The sequence below is a fragment of the Empidonax traillii genome, unplaced genomic scaffold (assembly GCF_003031625.1).
Source record: "Empidonax traillii isolate 1590-97213 ecotype Southwest subspecies unplaced genomic scaffold, ASM303162v1 scaffold217:size1918799, whole genome shotgun sequence".
Classification (NCBI taxonomy): domain Eukaryota; kingdom Metazoa; phylum Chordata; class Aves; order Passeriformes; family Tyrannidae; genus Empidonax; species Empidonax traillii.
This window is the reverse complement of record NW_020955410.1, coordinates 105,701-127,234: the sequence shown is the minus strand read 5'-3', so window position 1 is coordinate 127,234 and position 21,534 is coordinate 105,701. Positions and strand designations below refer to the sequence as shown.

At 43.8% G+C, this 21,534-nt stretch overlaps 1 protein-coding gene across 1 annotated transcript; it reads left to right on the top strand.

Moving 5' to 3' along the window:
• The first annotated feature begins 1,351 nt into the window (after window positions 1-1,351).
• Window positions 1,352-10,716, top strand: MSRB2 (methionine sulfoxide reductase B2). Its single transcript, XM_027887591.1, is given in 6 exon segments — window positions 1,352-1,579; window positions 1,651-1,815; window positions 2,998-3,104; window positions 4,094-4,170; window positions 8,113-8,260; window positions 10,449-10,716. Coding segments are annotated over 6 exon segments (777 nt in total). The 5' UTR covers window positions 1,352-1,407; the 3' UTR covers window positions 10,557-10,716.
• Window positions 10,717-21,534: the final 10,818 nt, after the last annotated feature.

Below are 21,534 nucleotides of genomic sequence, written 5' to 3'. Positions count from 1 at the left end.
GCCTGCTCCCCTCCTCCAGAGCCCAAGGAAAATGGCACAGCAACAGACCTGTGTTGGTGCAGTTCCCCGTGCCTCAAAACTGCGGCATTTTGGGACGGTACCCTTAACAGCCACAAGGAAGATACTGACGGTTCATTTTTAATTTAATTTTGTCTTTAAAAAAATCACCAATTAAATCAATGTCAATTACATGGAAACATGCAAGTTTCAGGACTAATCACCTTCTCTCATCCACCTTCATTTCCCAGATACTTCAGGAAGAACTCCATTGATTACCTCCTCAGCAGCAAACCCAACCTGAGATCAAGACCAGGAACATGAGGGAAATGCCTCTTTTCCACAGCTGAACAGTGGAAACAGGAGACAGAAGCAGTGACCCCCAGGAGTGACACCATCACCTGCCACCACTTGCCAGACCTAAGCCATTTGCCAGAACTGAGGGAGTGTCAGATTGGGTCTCTCCTCTCCAAAGGCCCCCTAGAATGTACCAGTTCCCTCCTAAACCATGGCTAAATGATTGATATTAAATGCCACAGGGGTGAGCAACAGAAAAGACCTCTGATCCTTAATTCCCCAAATGGCCAAACATGGCAAGATGCTGTCCCTCTGCCACAGCATGGATGCTGCCCCTGCCAGCACCAAGAGCCCCGACAAAGCCCTCTCCTCCCCGCTCAGCAACATTCCTCTCCTAACATCCCGAGGACTCACAGACATCACATCTCCAGGATTTTTCTCAAGGTACTCTGGCTTCACTCCACAGTGTCTTATTACACAGGACAAAGCCACAAATCCAGTGTGTGCCCCCTCTCCCCTGCTGCAGCAGGTAGTGAGCACAACCATCTACGAGCTTTGCTGATATCTATCTTCTGGTGCAATACTTCGTGGATCCAAGCAGAGGGAGTTATTAGAGCCACGGTACTGATCACATGCTGTGTTGGATGTCCTCAGCTGCCTTTGAACTCCGTCTTACACATAAGGATGGTTCAATAAATGTGTATATACAGGACTGATCACACAACACTATTTTTTTAGCTTTGATTAGAATTAGGCTAGAAGAAATAGACTAGAAAGAAAGTAATTTTGTATTAAACACCATTATTATTTTCGTTATCCAGTGCAATCAAAACACTTCCTTCCACATCCTTCAGAAATGATGAACCAAATCAGAAATGGAACTACTGGGGAAGGAAAGCAAACAACAGCATTAAGGCTTAACCTGGAAAACTAACTTGTGTTTAGGTCTACCTTCTAAGGACAAGAGGGCAAACTAAAACACATGTCCTACTACAGGTATATTTATAGACCAAGTCAAAGCAGCTGTGACTGCAAATCACACCCACAAACAAGTACCCCTCAGAGAGCACATCCCTTCGCCATCCCTCGATCGGTGAGAGCAATGCCTGTAACATGCATCCAGGACAGCGACAGCACTTTGGCATGCAAGCACCAGATTTGTTCTCCTTAAAAACAACCTATAATGGCTGCAAGCAATTGCCTCAGCAGGATTTTGTTATATTTATGGCTGCACCGATTGTTGACTTTTTTTTTTTAAGCTGATCTCTTTGCCTCTCGGTAAGAAGTGATCGAAACCTTTACCTGCAAAGGCTGCATCGGCATTTAAGCGGGTTCTTTACTCATTGTTTTTATAAGGTCTGACAGCTCAGGCCGAGCGCAGGGATCACGCTCGGCGCCTTTCCCAGTCCCGCCCCCCCGACATGGCGGCGCGGCTGCCCCTCAGGCTGCTCGGGAGCCGCGGCCTCCTCCCCGTCCTGCTCCGCTCCGGCGGCTGCGCCCGCGCTGCCCACAGGGGCACAGGTACCCACAGGGGCACAGGTACCCACGGGGGCACAGGTACCCACAGGGGCACAGGTACCCACGGGGGCACAGGTACCCACGGGGGCACGGGTACCCACGGGGGCACGGGTACCCACGGGGGCACAGGTAGCCCCCACAGGGGCACGGGTATCCAGAGGCAGATGAACTCCCCCGCGTGGAGCTCGGGGAGGGGCAAAGAGCAGGAGCTGCCCTGCAAGGTGGAGGGGGGGGGTGGGGTGGGCGGGCATTCCAGTTCTCGGTGTCTTCTGGCCGGTTAGCATGCTATAGGTTTCCCTCTTGAACTGGCAGGCTAAACTCTGGGGGTTTTTTGCTTAAACTATGATTTTCAAATTCATTCTCCCCCTTCTTTCCCCCTCGCCGCCCCCCAAACCTCTGCATTGAAAGAGATGAGTGCAGACAAGCATCACTTAGGAGCTGATTGTTTTTCAGAGATCCTGTGCTGATGGGAGATAGGCATGGAGGTAGTTCCCCACCTCAGACTTTTTGATTAGGAAGGTATTAGTCTATTTTACTTGCTCTTTTTCAGCCAATCTATTAATTCTTTGCCAATTCCATACCACCTCCGTGGTGTGTAGAGATTGGCAGGAGGCGTTGCTGGAATTTCGCGCTATGATGGGTGACTTCTGCCCTCCTGCTGCATGTCCCTCACTTACCTACAGACCAAGAGAAAGGGGGTGTAGTTGTTTCTCTCTTCCAGTGCTCCTTCCTAGCACTGGTTTTCATTGGGCCTGTGAAAGTTGCTAGTCTTCAACAGCTCATACATGAACATTAGATCTGGTTTCTGAGGGTTTCCAAACTGCCAAACCTTTTAGTGATACCCAGGGATGAGGAAGGAGCATGAACAGATCAGGAGTTATCCCAAGCCAGAAGAGAGGGATGTGCAGGGAGAGCAGGTGGTATTTTGGGTCATAGGTGCCCGTTTCTATTATAAGCCTTCCCAAGTGTTTTGCTGGAGCTGCTCTCTGGATGTAGCACATCAAATGGAAAGCAGATGCAATGTCCTGCACTCACCCTTGCTCATGTCCGTGAATTGCCCACTGTGCTCTGTCTGTACCCATAGAAACTTGGGGAGAACTAAGATGATGATGGAAAGCATCTACTCAGTCTAAGTTAAAATAGTGTTAAAAATAATACAAATTATCTTTCTACATCTAATTGGAGACAAAGGGTCTCTGACTAAACAAGCTGAAGCAAGTGCTACTACAGACTGGAAAAAGAAATTGACTCCGGAGCAATTCTATGTTACAAGAGAAAAAGGAACTGAACCGGTAAGCAAAGGCACTAATGCTGTCTAAGGGTAAACCAACTCCTCTGCCTGCTGACCTGAGAAAAACCTGCTTTGGGGAGCTGTCACCACTCAGTTGCTTAGGAATTCCCAGGATTTCCCCTGCCTTCCTGCTGATGAAAGTTAGGCTCAACATACTGAATGAGGTGGATTTTGTTCTGACACAGACTGGTTTGAAGATAAAAAAGCATTCTGCATTTTTTTCATATTTTGTTGGTTTTTTTTCTGGGATGCTTTGCTGCCAGCTCAGCTGTCTGTGTGGCAGTAGTGGAGGCCTCTCCAGAGGAGAGGGAAATTGTATTTTTGTCCTGTAGTCTCCTTTTTTGACCGTATGTAGACTAGCCATGGAAATGTTGTACATAGCACTCAATTCAAGAGATTGCTTATCCCTCGTGTGCCAGATCACCCACCTACCTTGTCCCCATACTTTGCTTCCTTTTGTGATGGAGGCCATTTAGTCTTGTGGATGGAGCACTGGCATCCACAGCCCAGAGCCAGGACTTCTGCGTACATGGAGCGTGTACCATGGGATTCAATCAGTCAGCTGCCCAAATTCATATCTGTAAAATAAGGATCTGAGTTCCAGACCATGCAGGAAGGAGGAGAGTCCCTTTGTAGAGCCACTTTAAAGTTGTGGCACTCCATAACAGAGCCATGGTCTTTGGGATCCTGCACATTTCACCAGTTCCTTGGAGGTCACGACTCCATCCCTGGTACCTGGATGATTTATGCATCTGACTGGTCTCAAAGTTTCCTGGGGTAGGGGGTAGTCTTTCTTCACTATTAATCCAAAGGCATCCTCCCCTTCATATCTTTGGGCTGCTAATGTTTGTTCTTCAAAGCCCCCCTGTGAAGCCTTCTTTTTATGGTTTTTCTCCTGTTTTGAATCTGATTCCTACATGCTTGTTCCAGATGGTGAGCTTTCAAAGACCTGCATTATTAACTTCTCTTTTTTCCTTCCTTTTTAAAAAGCCATTTAGTGGGATCTACCTGAATAACACGGAATCGGGAATATACTACTGCGTGTGCTGCAATGCTCCACTCTTCAGGTAACATCCTTAGAATTTCGTAGTGACTTTAACATGTCCTAATTGTGGCAGGAGGGGCAGTGACATTTCATGAGTGGAAGTGAAAAGGAAGGGGAATGGAAAGAGGGGCAGTCCCTACGTATAGGACCTCCAGGATGCCTGTGTTGATACAGACACATGGTACGCCTTTTCCTCGAGCATGTGAGGGTCTCCAGTGCCCAGCAGACAGCTGCTGCATTAGGGTCTGTCACGTTCTTCTGCCACACACTGTTCTTTCGAGTTGATAATAATTCTCTATTTAAGAGATCCTTAAGCCACAGGCTGCCACAAATTACGTGTATTTGTGCATTAGTATCACTGTGTGTTTGCTCTGTTCTTGTGCTCCTCCATAGTTGTCATCTCCTGCCACTCACGCTGCTGGGCTGTGGAGACTTTCTGTCTGCCTTTGTCTAGCTGTTGTGGTATTCTTACTGTTGGGTCCCTCTCACTGGAGCTAAGACCCTCGCTCCCTACTTGTTCCTTAAATTAAATTCCACTACTCCTGCTTTTCTGGATACATCTACTTTTTAAAACCTGACTGCCAATGACTGAACTGTTAACCCCAGCGCTCTTTACAGTGCTATATATTTTGCGACTTCATTAACATCTAAGTAAAAGGAAATAGAGTGCCTTGGAGTGGGATGTGCATTGGGTATTCTGTTCTCTGTAACTGAACCAGAAAAGACAGTTTCTTTTATTTTTTGGTCTAGAAAATAGCCCTTTTTTATTATTATTCCCAATTCCATGAAATGTGGCTGATATGCCCATATTTATGAAGACTTTAAAGAATGCATCACAAAGCAGAACTTCAGATGGGAAACTGAGGAACAAGATCTGGATAGTAAGAAAGGAGGGAATATGTAATGGCTGTATTGAAAATAAACCTAAAATAAGCAATTAAACTGTAAAAATGGAGGCTGATCATTTTGAACGGTTAATTTTCCTTTGGCCAAGTATAGAAAACTGTTATTATGCAAGTATGCATTTGCTTAAATGTATCTTTTTCTGTAGAGGATTGCTAATAAAGACTTTTGAATAAATTGATTTCCAAAGTTCCAGCATTACAAAATATTCTGAAGACAAATACAAAACCTAATACCACCTCTGGAAAATTCACATAAATTAGAGAAATTTTAAATTAATAAGCTGTGGGAGAGTTCCTTCAATTCCTTCAAATTTTCCTTCAATTTCAGTATCTTTTGTATTAGACAATAGATACTGACAGACCAACATGAAGAGAGACAAGCACTGGAGGGAATTGCTTCTGCTGCTAAACTAGTAACAAACCAACAGTATAACCCGACAGTCAGGCTGCTTTTTGCACTCTCCAGCTCTCAGAGAATAAAAGTACTTTTGTTTAAAGCACAAGATAATGCTGAGCCTCACATATCAAAAAAAATGAACTGTCAGAAAAAAAGCCTTGTAAGAAAATTTGAAATTATTAAATGTGCAAAATGATCTGAAATATGTTTTCCATTGATGTATTATGTTGTGGAGAACGCTAAAAATGAAGGGGGGAAATGGTATTGGATAAGAGATTCATTCATCTTTTTTATTTCCTAGTCCATTAAAAATGTCCTTTCTTTTTCAAATGCATTAGATCATTACCTACAGGTAAACATGAAGTATTTCTTCCTTTCTTTGAAACATGTGTGTATACATTTATACCAAAATTTATTACCTTCTACTACCAAATATTCATTTGAAAGAGTTGGAAATACGTGGAACAAACCTCTAACCTTTATAGATAGCAAATTGTGGTGCTTTAATTAAATCTCAAACCTTCATCAAACCATAAACCTACAGCTGAGATTCATACAGCAAAAAGCACTTTTTAGAATTATCTGGATTCCATCCAGGATGACTGAAATAGGGATCAAAGTAAATGACATGTGCTGGAGGAATGGTGTGTCGAAGGCTAATCTAATGCATATGTTTAGGGAAAGTCCATTTATCCATAAATTAAGTGGTGAAATACTTCAAAGGACAAATATTATCTTGAACAGCAATATTTTTGGGTACTAAAATGTTTCTATTAGGGAATCTAAGTGATATTACTGTTAGTAAAACCACACAGAGGCCATTTCTGTTGAGAGCTAATTTAACAGCTCAAAGGATTGTTCTTTAGCAGTGGAAAACATCTACAATAAACTTAAGTATTGTGAGTGACATGTAAGGGACAGAGTCAGTCAGGGTCAGATGCAAAACTCACAAAGCGTTAAAGGCCTTCCTTGGCTCTATGGGGTCTTGGAGAGGATCTTTGTATCTAAGTATGAATAAACATAAGGACCTCTATGACAAAAACAGAGTTCTGATAAAAAGGAATCAAAACAGATATATGTCAGGGAAACTCAGAAGTCACGTACAGATATGTTTTCCCCCACGTTATTCTTGGGGACTCGGTGGCTGGTAGGCACAGTGTTAATGTGATTTTCTAGCAGGGAAAGCAGGGAGCCCTCTTTGGCTGGAAAGAAATAGTGCTGGAGCCCCGAGGACCTTCACATACAAACACAGAGTCCACTGCATTTGCTTCAGTGCAGCCTACTTCTGTCCTGTGTCCTGTTTCTCTCCAGTTTTACAGAGAGGAGGAGGAGGAGGAGGAAGGAGAGCATTTCTCATGGGTATTTGTGCATTGATGTAAAGGGCTAAGCAACAGCCCTCACAAAAACTACCCTTTGGTCATTCTGTCCTTGCGAATCCTCTTTCATTTCCAGAGTTGCATTACTCAAAACCAACCCTGTACAGATACTTATAACACCCATGCTGATGCACGCACTGTTCTTCGGGTTGGATATTTTAAACTTTTTGCCTAGCTTGTTTATCTTGTCTTTTTAAAAAGCGCTGCAATCTATTTTCAGCTTTTTCTTCACTGTGTTAATATTCCACCAGAATATACATGATATACAGTACATACTTAGTTTTAAATTATGTGTTAAGAAACGGACTAGTCCCCTTGACCCAGAGCTGCTACTGGTGTTGATGTCTCCATTCACCACTAGATGCCAGTAAGAGCATTGAGTTTGTGAAACTGGGAAAAAACTTGAGAAATCAAGAGTCAAGGTGAGTCTCCAGCCCACTAATCTGAAAAGTATGTGGATCTATCTTCATTTCTTGTTGTAGCTCACTCTAGGTCCCTCTTTGATAGGAGAAAGTCCATATTGCTATTAAAGCTTGCACAGTTTTAAATAGGAGGGATTATCTCATTTCTGTCCTAAATCCCAAAAAGATTTTCTGATTGCATTTTCCAATATGCCGTAAGGTTTTAATATGCAGCTAAACAGTGTCTGTCATCCTGGATGTTAACAGGAGGCAATCCACAAGTTGATATTCTGTAGTGCTGTTTCTGATTGCTGCAATTATCTCTTGGGAAAAGTAGATCTTTGTGCTGTGAGGATTTCTCATTGGTTGATTGATGGTTTGAGCAAGGCTCTGTTTGATTTTCCAAACCAGCCTGATGGCTGACTGCCAGACAAAGCCATCATCATCAGGTGTGGGTCTGGGCTGGTGGGCCAACCCAGCCTTTGTCCATTCTTCATTTCTTCTTGTAAACTTTCTGAGATTGTGCTGTATTGGGCCAGGCTTTGAACTGCAATTTAGTGGGTGTCATTCATATGAACACCATGCTCAGTTGTTGGGAACACCCTTTTCCAAGCTTTATGAAATGCCAACCTGTGGTTGAAATAGAAACAGTGAGTCAAAAACAAACAGTGAGTCAAAAACTTCTGCTGTGGGCTGGTCAAGAATTCCCTTTGGAAAAGAGTTTCCAGCACAGTCTGATGCCAGTGAGAAGACTTCTACTGTGCTAAATATTATTAATAGTGGTACAAGACAGGAATGAGGAGAAAAGCCAATGTTCTTAATAGAAACAGATTTTTGGTAATATCTCACTTATTAATTAACAAGAAAATCTGGTTTCCACTATAGCTCAGAAAAGAAGTACAATTCTGGGACTGGATGGCCGTCGTTTTCTGAGGCTTATGGTACTTGTGGCAGAGATGAAAGTAAGACCAATATCATGAGACGACCAGATAAGTCATTGGGATTAACTAGAACTGAAGTTGTCTGCAAACAGGTATGTTTATTTTGGAAACGATACCCAAAGATACAAATCTTAACAAATGTGTTTTCTTTGTGCCCATGAAGGAATCTTCCTAAATACAACAGTGAGAATTACAGTATCACTGGAACCATTCTGTCTGACTTCTTGGTATGAAACATGAGTGGAGTATCAAATATAGGCAGTCAAAGTGTGTGACTGGGGAAGGTAGTTGTGGAAGTATAACCGAGGGCTGGAGTTTAGACAGAAAATTTATTCAAAGGACCTCAGCTGCAATGCAGGGTGTGACAAGAGGCAGTAGAAGAATCTCTGAGATAGGGTCGATGCATTTGGCTCATCACAGGGATAGTTTCTCCTAGTTCCACTGCTAAATATGTGCTGAAGATGTTCTTAAAACATGCAGAGGTGGACATAACACAGCCTTACTAGGTAATGAATTGTCACCTGCATATCTTCCTACTGTTGGTTGGACCTTGGGGAAAATACTGTTTGCTTTGCAGCTATTGAAGCTTGTTATTGTATTGAACTCTTTGCCATGCATGGTGGTCGCTGTACCCTGCATCTCCACAGCTATTTTTGTGGATTTTTGTGGTTCACAGAAGCCACTCTTCTAATTTTGATGGCTATTTTGACTCCCTCAGTCATCTCTCTTCTAGACTAGAAAGATCGAGTTCTTTCAAATGTTTCTTTTTATGCAATGTTTTTTAATGTGCTGATTGTCCTGTTGCTCTATTTTGCATTTTTTTCCAATTGACCCTTTTCCTTCTCCAAGTACAGTGCAAAGCTGGATATAGTGCAGCAGCTGGGCCCAGCCTGCATCAGAGGTTGGGGGCTGTTCAGGTGTTTTGTAAAAGGTGTTCCCATCCTACAGTGACTGTCTTAATTGAAATTTTCATAATATATTGAGAAGTCTATATACTTCCATTTATTTCCTTTGTACTTTCTGGCACTAATACCTTTTTGACTTCCTTTTCTGGGACCTGCTTGTTTAGAGGGCAGGTATTTGCCCACTGGCCAGAGGTGATTACTCCAGGTTGTATTACTAGTCTCTCCCTAAGACTCCCCCCCCCCCCAGCTCAACAGTGAATTAATAAAAGTTTCTTAATTCAGGATAGCACAGTAGGTACTATCATAATGATGGTTCATAATTGCAATTGTAATAATGCAGTAATAATGGTTTCCAGTCACCAGTGGTGTTCCCCAGGGCTAAGTATTGGGTCCAGTCCTGTTTAGTATCTTCACTGATGATGTAGACAAGGGGATTGAGAGTACCCTCAGTAAACTGACAGACAACCAAGTTGGGTGGGACTGTTGATCTGCTGGAAGGTAGGAAGGCTCTGCAGATGGATCTGGACAGGCTGGATCAATGGGAAGAGGCCAATGTTAAAAGGTTCAACAAGGCCAAGTGCTGGATGCTGCCCTTGGGGTCACAAAAACCCTGTGCAGCCCTGCAGGCTGGGGGGAGAGTGGCTGAAAAGCTGCCCAGCAGAAAAGGACCTGAGGGTGCTGGTCAACAGCAGCTGAACATGAGCCAGAAATGCTCAGGTGGTCAAGAAGGCCAGGGGCATCCTGGCCTGTATCAGAATTAGTGTGGTCAGCAGGAGTGGGAAAGTGATTCTTGCCCCTGTCCTTGGCACCAGTGAGGCTTGGTACTTCCAGTACCGTTTTCAGTTTTGTGCCCCTCAGTTGAGGAAGGGCATTGAGATGGTGGGGCAAGTCCAGAGAAGGGCAGTGAAGCTGGTGACGGGTCTAGAAGGCAAGTCCTATGAGGAGCAGCTGAGGGAGCTGGGGTTGTTTAGCCTGGAGAAAAGGAGATTCAGGGGTGACCTCATCACTCTCTACAACTGCCTGAAAGGAGGTTGTAGCCACGTGGGGGTCAGCCTCTTCTCCCAGGCAGCTAGCAATAGGACAAGAGGACATAACCTCAAGCTGCACCAGGAGAGGTTCAGACTGGACATCAGGGGGAATTTCCTCACAAAAAGGGTTGCTAATCACTGGAATGGGCTGCCCAAGGAGGTGATAGAGTCCCCATCCCTGGAAGTGTTCAAGAAATGACTGGATGCGGCACTGAGTGCCATGATCTAGCTGACAAGGTGGTGATCAGTCAAAGGCTGTACTCTGATCTGAGAGGTCTTTTCCAACCTAATTGATTCTGTGATTCTGTAATAATGCAATAATAACATGATAATGATTTCTGTTGCAGTGTGACGCCCATCTAGGCCATGTGTTTGATGATGGTCCCACACCTTCTGGGCAGAGGTTCTGTATCAACAGTGTTTCATTAAGCTTCAAACCAGGCTCTGGTCGGTGAGACGATCTCTGTGGCTTACAGAATGTCCTTTCTCTGCTTGTACACCATGTGTGAAAAACTGTCATGCTTTTAGTATATAACCCAAATTTTAGTTCTTATGCCATGTAGCTTTGTTTTCCAGTTATTATTTTTGTTAATAAAATACATATTTTTGTCATAACTCTTTTGCGGTCTGTCTTTTCATGGTTAGTGTGATGTTTTGATTTGCTTACTATGTTTTCTTAATTTAAAAAAACCTGTGCAATAGTTCACTGTAATAACTATCATCATTAACTGTATTGAGGCTGCTAAAATGACTTGCTCTCCTGAAACTGTCTGTTCTGACCAGTAATTGTCACACCCAGAAACACAGATATACATGGCTGATCATGCCACAACTTATACTTCTGTAAAATCGTTGTATCTTTCTAAAGGGAAGCAAAAATACCATGAATCTTCAAATAAGGTTTGGCTTTTTTTTTTTTTACCCTAATGTGAGAGACCTTTAGCCAAGCCAAGTGAGTTTTCCAGGAACCCATGAAAGCAAAGTCCTGAAGGAGGGCTAATTAAAACTATTCCAGGCAATGGAACCAGTGGAGACGCAGAGTCTTTCTTATTTTAAATGAATTATTTTGATTCTGTGTCCAATAGCAGAGCTGAAAATAAGGTTTGCTCCAGAAACTTTCTCTTGCAGCAATAATATGATAATAATGTAAATATTAAATAATATTTATTAAATAAAAATGAATGTGAAATTTACTGTATTTGGGGAAAATGAATTGGCATCGAAAAACAGGTTCAGTAAAATGATGTTTTTGCTGAAAACATGCCTTGTCTGTTCTTTCTTGTACAAGTTTGTAAATACTTCCGTATTATCCCAAGCATTGTCATTATGGTTTGCTCTAACGGAAAAATAAATCCTATTTTTGTTAAATTGAGCTTTCCTGCTTTCAGATTTTTTTCCCAGAGAAAATAATCTCTGAATCAGAACATCAGCTTCACTGAACTGGCTGGGTTAAAATGCTTCCCTGCTGAGAGTTACTAGGCAACATCTCATTTGGCTTTACCTATAACAGACTGTTTCCATTCTCCCCACTTTGGTTGCCTCAGTAATGAAAAGGATGTGTTCATTTACTAGTGTAGTCTTAAATCTGTTTAGACTGACCTCTATTGCACTGAATTTACTTTTAGTCCTTCTGTCTTGGAGCTCTGCGGTTTTCCCTTCTCCTGTACTTTCTACAGGAGAACTTTACAATTCCATAATGTTTAAAAACATCCTAGAGACAGGGATTGCTACAGCCAACCTAAACCAGAATGGCACAAAGGCCACCAGAGGTGTGAAGCAGCATGAATGGAGCAGATGCTGCTGCTGGTTTTATGCAGTGTCATGGATGGTGGAAGTCACATCAGAGGTGTCTGTTAACAGCAACAACATGGTGCTTGCTGTGCCTGTGCTGCACCCTGCTCTGCCACACACAGGTGCCCTTGAATCATCTCCAGCCTGCTCTGACCAGGCCATACATGCCCACGCTCCTCTCAAGTGTCTTCACAGGTTGTACAGAAATCAGCATCTTCGCACGCTCTGAATTCATGTGCACCCCTATCCTGATATACTTTCACCCACTATTTATTTTTCTTTAAATCTATTGCAAAGCTACTGGAAAGGGCATGTGACCTATAAAGGCATTCTTTAGTCAGCCAGCTGTCTCCCTGCCTTTTCCAAAACAAGAGGGTTCTCTCTGAAAGCGGGAAGGTATCCCCAGCCATACTCCTGTGTTCAGCCAAGTGCTGGTGGAGGAGCCAGGACCTGCCTTAGTACAATGACTTTTGGTGGGATACCAAATGGATCCCCAGAGATGGCATGTCTCACAACACCTTTTATGGGTGAGAGTGCCACACAAACAAAATAGACCATGAAGCTGACAAAGCAAGTGTCCACACTGGCGTGTGCAAACCACGCTCAGTTTGGTACCTTGGATGTACGTGGTTGGTGGAGATCAACGTTTAGTGAAGTGGCAAGTTAGTAGCTACTATTGACAGAGGAATCTTTCCTGCAGAGGAATCTTTCCTGCAGAGAGCATGTTTATTTTACACCTACAAACATAATTGTATGCAACTGGATGTTTAGGATAAGGAGCAGCTGGTGCCTCCTCACTCATATGGCAGGATTACCTGAAGAAAGAGTCCTGTAAGACTTTAGTTTAGCTTGTGCAGTATTACAGATACCTAATCATATGAACAGACCCATGTTTTCAAGAACAGCACTTGTGCTGCACTACACTGATATGTCACCAAGAAAACACAGTATAGCCGCCAAGAAACTAGACGCTGAGATAAGCAACCTTCTTCTGCTCCAAATGAAACGGGGAAAAAGAAGAAAGTTTGGCTTTGACCATGTGTACCAACAAGAGTAACGGCACATCACTTTTGAGTGTGATGTAAACTGCTGGACATTCGGGACCCCTGACCAAAACTTTGGGGCAGTGTACTTCATTATCTTCTGTGTCTGTGGTACCAACCACACCGGGACAGATCCCAGCTAAAGGCCCAAAGTATTTTAAGATCACAAATAATTAAGACCAATAATAATGGAAGACACTGTTAATTAGTATCATAGGCTACGAGAATTTCCTCATGTATCTATAATGACTTTGTTCCACCATAGCGAATAATGAGCAGTCGCTTCTCTGAGCTGAATATACTCTGCCAGGCAACTGCAGATTTATGTTCCACCCTTCACATCTGAGTTTTTCAACATGATTATTTCATTATTAGTTTCAATTATGATAGTTTTTATCCCCTTGTGTTTTTAAATAACCTTTTTATAAATCCTAATTGAAGCTTCTACATAATTCTTAGGAGATTTTAACATCTTAAATAAACTATCTGAAGACTTTCTTAATCTTTACAGCATCTCTTCAAGGCAAGTAACTATTTTCAATTTTATTGAGGGAAAACTTCATAAGAAGAATTTAACTGACTTGATCAAGTCTTCAGATTAAATTTGCAGCCAAGGCAGAATAAGACTTTGCATGGCTCATAACAGCATCCCTATCTTCAGACCCTGCTTTTTCTAAAAATTGTTTTGGTACTTGATCGTTTTTGGAGGGTGGGAGTGTAAATTATCAAAAGAGAGGAGGTAAACTTACCATATGTTTTTCCAGCTATGGTATTAAAACCAAAGTTAAGCCAACTAGGGCAACTTTGACTCATAAAGAACAACACTTGACCTCTTTCTCACAGTGAAGTAGGACTTGGTTAGAAATTAAAGAAAGAAAGAAAATAGGGAAGAATGACCAGGTTACTCTTATATTACTAGAAACTTCACTCTCCTTCCATCAGAAATCATAATGCCCATAATTTTAGCCATGTACACAGAACTGTAGTGATGCTCTTTTCTGTTGCACCATGCTGCAAATAATTTGGATTCCCTTTTAAGCTCATCAACAGCCTAGTCTAATTTTGTTCAAAACAAGTGAAGAAGGGAGACTTCTCTCAGAGCAAAAATAGGATATTTGCCACACTTGAACGTGTCCAACATGAGGTGGTTCAGAGGCAGCCTGCATGGGAAGAATCTGGAAAATCTCAGCTTGGGTTTTGCTTTTTTCCCTGTCTGTTTAGCCAGTACTCCTAAGGACGTTTGTAATTTCTGGTCTTAAACCTTGGAAATAAGTCCTGTCACCGCACAACTCAACTGTCTCCTCTGCCATTCACTTAATGACTTTTTTGCACTGGGCAGCAAAGTGTTTTAAACCATCCTCCTGTGCCTGTCCCACCTCCTGCTCTACCCAAGTGCTGGTTACACTGCCCTCGCAGCAAGTCATGTACTGCTTAGTCACCCTAATGGATCTCACAGCTCTTCACACACAAGTGATGCCTCCTCCAGCCCTCTGAGGCTGTGGTGAGCCACATGTCACAGAGTAGGAAGCTGAGGGACAGCTGTGGGAAGTGACTCGCCCACAGTCCCTTGGGGCAAGACAGGGAAATCTGATTAAAGAAAGGGTTCTCAGCAGCTCTCCAAGTGTGAGCTACTGCCAAAATTCACAAGGGAAAAGCAGTTTAGAAGCAAAGCTCTTTATTGAAGAAGTGCCCAGATTTTTTTCAAGACTAAAAGAATTTATCTCAAGGCAGGTGTGTCCATGAGGACTGCTTTTTGTAGCACTGAGGAATTTGTGTGAAAGAGATTGGCAGCTTGCCATGGGGCAGAAGAAAGAGAAATTCATGCCCATTATTGTGCTCCCTTTTACTGTCTTCTGTTTTGCTGAGTTTTTGTGGTTTTGTTTTGGTTTTTTGTTGGTTTTTTTCCTCCTCTACGGTATCCTTCCTCTCGCCTCAGAAACCCCTTTGTAATATCTCCTGGTCTCTGGCTTTCTTGACTGCACTTGCCCTCACCATGTTCCGCACCTTCCTAATTCCACACTCAGTTCTCTCCTCTTCGTGCCAGAGAGATGAGCAAGCACACAGTCCTGCACCCTTGCCTGCAGCTCCCTGCCCGTGCTGGAAGTGAATCTGGGGATCTGGCCTGCAGGCTCTGGGGAGGTTGGCAGAGCAGACATTGGCTGTGCTCCTCCTGCCTGCCTGCTTTGCACCCACAGTTTGACATTCACAAAGTGACTTCCAGAAAAACTCATCAAAGACAGGGGAGCTGCCATAGACATCAGGAAAAAGGCAATAAAAAAGTCAAAAGGGATGCTCAAGTAGCCTGCTTAGTTCTAGAAACAAAGGCTGTGCTACCCTGCCATATTACTGATGCATGGGATGTAATGGGGACCACAGCCAAGTCATCTTTGCTCAGGTGTCATTTGTGGAAGATCAAAGATGGATCCAGACATTTTGTAATAGCAAAAAGGAACAGGAAAGAATAGCAACTGTTGCCCAGCTGCCAAGAAAGAGGCAAAGGCATCACAGAGGAAAGTGCTGGAGTCAAACAGAGATGACAAGAATTCATGTTTTCATTTTGAGAGAAGTCAGCACTGAAGGATGATGACACAGCTGGGGGATGTCAGCTAAAGAGCTGACTGTGAGCTCTCAGGAATGGGAGAGCTGAGATCAATCCTCTCTGGTGTGAAAATCTCTTGGGGACAGTTCTGACAAGGACATGGGATACCTATGCATTTTCTGGGATTACTGAAGAAGAAAGCCTTGTGAAGGGCTAGGATCTGAGCAGAGCTAGAAGCAGGTGTTCACGCTTGGGAAGTTCAGGAGATTGACCTCACTGTTAATCAGAATACCAGCTGCAAAATGAACTCACATACATTCACTGCCCCAGGAATGACCCTATTCCAATCCAGAAAATGTTCCCTCCCTATTTCAGGCTTTACATTACCTCTTAGTCCTGGGCCTCTCCTGAATGCACTTGGGTATTCATGCTTGGGTCCATTATGAACAAAGGTTGTTAAACCTTGTCATGTACAATATGTCTAGCTGGAGTTTCCGTAGGCCCCCAGAGAAGGAAAAAAGGGGCCTCCATGACACTTCTCCTTGGCAATAGCACAAATAGCCTCTGCCTCTGGGCCTGGTCTGTAAGAAGGGCATTTTCCAAAACCAGATCACATGTAACTTTCTATGACCTTGTAGCCTTTAGTTTTCTAACTTTAGTTTTATGAATGAATCTCTATTAAAAGCGGGGGGTAAATGTTTTTCCTTTGTCCCTCTTTCAGTTTACAAATTTGTCTTCTCCTATAGCCAGCTGTTAAAAGATTGGTTCTGCCCCTGCTTTCACCTTTCCTGTTTTATCAGCTGAGACGTCAAACTGAGGGCCTGACCACTTGATGTTAAAGATCCATGGCTCTTTTTGTAAGGCAGTGGCCTGGCCAACTCTAGACTCTAAATGCTGCCTTGTCTTACAGTTTGAGTTAGCCTCTCACACCCTAAATTGCAAGGCGCTATTGCCTTGAGCAGTGAACAGCTTCTCTGTCCTAATTCAAGGGTGACAGCAGTTAAGCAATAGGTGGAAGAAGCTGCGTATTTCTGACACATGAGCACTGCTGAGAGGCTTAATTTTTTTAGCTCTTGCAAATTGCTTGACAAGCACAGATGAAAAGGGCTGTAGAAATGCTTATGATGGCTTATTATTTTGGTCCTGTTACTATTCTTATTTCTATGACCCATGTTCCAATTTATCTTTTCTGCAAGGTTTCACCTTCTTGCTCTACACCTGCCTCAAGAATACACAGAAATTGCCAATTAAAAAACATTACCTAAATGGAGAGAGCAGATGAACTTCTCCAGAGAGACACAGTAAAACTCCTCCACTCTGCCCATGCCATGGTATTTAACTAGGTCCATTAAGCATCTCTCCACAGATGACTTCAGCTGATCAGAGGTGTTCAGCTTTGCTTGTGATAACTTCCCAGCATGTGAAAATCACAGCACAGGCTGCAGGGAGCTATCCCTATCCGCCATCAGAACTGTTCTTCTGGATGGAGAAAGACAAACAAGGCTATTTGTTGAGACCATGGCGAGGGAAGGCGACAGTGGGTGCTGAGGAGATGCAGACGGGATGATGAGATTGGGCTACTCCAAAGCAGGAAGACTGCACGAGGTGAGGTATGGCATAGGGAGGAGGTGGGAATATGAGGTGGAGGGTGTAACATGAAGGAAGTGACATTCTGTCTGAGAAAGGCAACAGGGTAGAATTTTGGGATCCTGCTCTGTGGAGATATGGCATATGGTTGGGTGGTTTTGAAGAGGGATGGACAGTGACTACTCAGAGTCACCTCAAAATACATTTTAAAAAAATTATCTAATATTCCAGAATATTTTGTCTCGGAAATTTTCCCTCGGAACCCATTGCGGCTCAAATGGCTGCTCTGCAGTGACCTCTAGGGTACGTTTGCTTTCAAACCTGCTGCAACATTTGATCACAGGAAAACCAGCTTCTCCCAAACAGATTATATGGACCTACATTCTCTTCTAAGAGTGGCTTGTGCCATTGCCAGGCTCAAAGTCCTTCTCCACATAAGGCCTTACGCAGGGCATGTACAGAGAAGAGAGGCTTGTTATCTCCAGTTCGCTGGTGCATCAAAGGAAGTTGCAGATGGTCTGCATGGATCTGATCCAATACTCTTTGAAGTCAATGAAACCCCTTCCCTCAATCTCTCATTCAGTTCTCCTCTCTCAGCTCTTTATGCAAATCATAGTCTATTTTGTGTGTCTCTTCAACAAAACCAACGTCTTCCTCCCAAGCTATCCCTTTGTGGAAGCTGATAGCAAACCTTTCAAAATTCTTGGTGTTCTCTTTTTCTGATGAAGCGTGACTTGAAAGTAGATTAGCACTAACCAAAGCGGGGGGAAGAAGCAAGCCCCGACCCTACAAACCTGTTTAAGCACCAATTACTGACAGCTATTATCACTGTGACTGCAGCAAGACTGCTCACCTGGGTAACAGCCAGGAGGAATAGGCTTCAGAGAGGAACCTGCTGAAAATCAGACACAGTGCAAATGAATGCAGGCCACTTGACAGTAGAAGATTGTCAGGAAGCCAAACTGGAAAGTGCAGGCCAAGCCTGAAATGAAATTGTCTACATATGCTAAAAATAACTAAATAAATAAACAAATAAATAGAAAAAATGGTGGATGGAAGGGCAAGAGTGTGCAAGTCCTAAAAAACTCACAAAGAAACTGCTCAAAAATTAGGCCAAAATCACACTAGAGGTTAAATCCACAAAATGGGCAGCCCAAATTGAGATGATTGGGCTACAATCCTAACCCTTTGTGCCTTTTAAGATAGTCCTTATGTATTCATGTGCCAGCAGCCCCCCCCCCCTTCCGCCTTAACAATTAAAAATCTGGGATACGGATTAAAGCAATAGCAGGTGGCAATCTAATTGCTATCAGTCTTACATCTGAACCTCTCATTTGTCATATAAGCCCAACAACAGCTGGCTCTCAACCCTGGTTATCCTCATGGCTATTACAACAAGTTCAAAGAAGGTACAGAGGGATGGTCCTCATCTGCACACTGGCAAGGAGCAAGGGGAGCAGAAGGGTGTACAGGTGCTGTGACAAGACGGAGGGGGCACCAGATGAGCCCCTTCTTCCTTCCCTTTGCAGGAATCGCTCACAGCAAGCCCAGGCACCCACTGCCTGGTACCAGCTCCAGCCTTCACCATGAATCAGAGCGGACTGTCCGACATCCCCCAGCCTGGGCTGCGGCCGAAGACACTGGGCAGCAGCACAGCAAATAAAAAGCGTCGTTCTTCGCGAGAAAGCAAATTCCTGCTGTTTTCAGGGCGGTTTCAGTAGTATCACAATGTTCCGGGAGGCGGATCCCAGCGCCGCTCCGAGCGGCGTCACGAGGTGGCGGCAGAGCCCCGAGGCCGGGCCCTCGCTGCTCCCGGCCCTGGACGGCTCTTCCCGTGGGGAATCTGTGGGTGGAAAAAAATGCTGCATTGTGAGTTTTGGGGATGTCTGTGTTCACGCTTAACGGAAGACTGGTCGATTTGGGCAGCCAGGTAGTTTCCTTGTGAACAGGTTGCGCTTCCACCCCAGAGCGCAATGCAAGGAGAAACTTACTTGCAGTCGTGAGAGGTTTGTCTGGCATTGGCCTCTGGAGCTAAAAGATGGACGCTGGCATGCCATGAGTATCTTCTCTGCTGGCATTTGGTGGGAGACAGTAACATTCAAAATAAAGAGGGGCAAAGCTTGGGCAGGGAGAGAGAAGAGGGAGCAAAAGGCACAGGGGGGTATTAGGGCAGGGGAGGGAGGGAAGGAGTCAGGCACCCACTGAAGTGAGATGGCTGGACAGGGGCTTCAGCAGGTAACTGGGATTAGTGAGGAGAGAGAGTGGGGTTGCATCATAGAATCATAGAATGGTTTGCTTTGGAAGGAATTATAAGTATCATTTAGTTCCAACCTCCCTGCTGTGGACAGGGGTACCTCCCACTAGCCCAGGTTGCTGCAAGTCCCATCCAACCTGGTCTTAAACACTTCCAGGAAATAGGGCATCCACAACTTCTCTGGGCAACCTGTTCCAGTGCCTCAACATCCTCACAGTAAGGAATTTCTTCCTAACATATAATCTAAACTTGCCCTCTTCAGTTTGAAGCAATTACTCCTTGTCGTATCGCTACATGCACTTGTAAATAGTCTCTCTCTCTCGTAAGCTCCTTTCAGGTACTGGAAGACCACAATTAGGTCACACTGAAGCCTTTTCCTTTCCAGTCTGAATAATCCCAATTCTCTTATCTTTCCTCATAGGAGAGATGCTCCATCCCTCTATAATCATCATGGCCCTCCTCTGGACTCACTCCAACAGGTCCATGGGGACTGTGCTGGTGACCCCAGAGCTGGATGCAGCACTGCAGGTGGGGTCTCACCAGAGTGGAGTAAAGAGGCAGAATCACCTCCCTCACCCTGCTGGCCACTCTGCTTTTGATGCAGCCCAGGATACAATTGGTTTTCTGGGCTGTGAGCACACACTGATGGCTCATGTCCAGCCTCTCATCCACCAGCACCCACAAGTCATTGTCAGCAGGGCTGCTCCGCCAGCCTTTTTTGATATTATGGGTAACATCATCTCTGAGGATTCAGTAGAGTGTGTAACCTGGGTGTCTGTGGCAAAAGCTGTTGTTGCTACCTTGACACTTCAGAGCACTGGTTGTATGTTCACCAGGTAAACCCAAGAAAGAACTGGCGATGCTATAATCAGAAATACACCTTAAAATGTGTTATTGTCCCTCAGCTATTATTCCTAAACAATTGTAGACCCCAAGAGTCCAAAATATAGGGAGACAGCATCTCTGCCCTCTAAAAAAAGGACAATCTGGTGTGTGAAACACCAGGCAGAAGCCCTGGGAATGCAGGAGCTGAGTGTGAAGATCTGTGGAGGATTTGCAATGAAAGCTGGCATGGCAAAAGGAGGGCACTGAATTCACACACATTGCCCTAAGCCTTTGTGTGCCAGCACACAGGGCCAGCTCTTGCTGCCCAGCCCCACAGCCGTAATTAAGGGATTCCCACTCGCCATGAACAGGTGCAGCCCCACCCAAACAACAAGGCTGCAGACAAAAGATTACAAATAAGGCTAAATCCCTCTACTGTACATTGCAGTGGTGAGCAGGGACAGGTGGCCTAGGGTAATTCAGGTTCAGTCCCCATGCTGGGGTGGGAAACTGCAGCATTTGGATCTCATAACTCCTTGTTGGCCCTGTTGATTGGGAAGCCGATGGAGGCATGGATTAAATTAAACAGCCTGTAAGCTACTGGCAGTGGAACTATTCCTACAGATTTATGACAGCTTGCAAATAAAGGCACAGATGAAGGAGAATCTGCTTTCTCAAGCTACCCCTTCCTCACCCATAATCCGTCATCCATTCATTTTATTCAACTCTAATTGATCATAGAGGTCTTGTACATCAGATGAGCCCAAGTGTATGCATGCAGGGGATTTGCAGTGCTCACGCACCTTTGGGACTTGCTATGTTCAAAAGAGGTCTTGAGCATTTTGGTAACCCAAAAAAAAAAAAAAAAAAAAAAAAAAAAAAAAAAAAAAAAAAAAAAAAAAAAAAAAAAAAAAAAAAAAAAAAAAAAAAAAAAAAAAAAAAAAAAAAAAAAAAAAAAGGCGCAATTGTCATCTCATGTGGTATTTGTTGTTTTCTAAGTTTATTGCATTTGTTGTTGAGTTAGGTATGTCCTACCACCAGTGTCCTGTCTGTTGATTTGAAGGAATGTCTTAACGTGGCTCAGGGCTATGAGCTGCCCATGTAAATTTCCAGTTTCCCAATTTATACTGCATGGTGCATCTGCCTGGGGTGCATGTGGCTCAGTTATCACAGATTAGAGTGTGAAAGCAAGCTTTCATGTAGTTATCCTCACCTGAGAGCAAGTGAAAGGGTCTTTTCTGCATTTAATAGATAGGGCTGAGTTATAAAACCCTGGATTGCTCTGGATCAAGAAAAACACCCAAGCTAAAGTTTAATTAGTGCAATTTCTCTTGGTAGTTGTTTGACAGCTGTAAGCATGTAGAAATTCTCCAGTAGTAATTTCAAGTAATTAG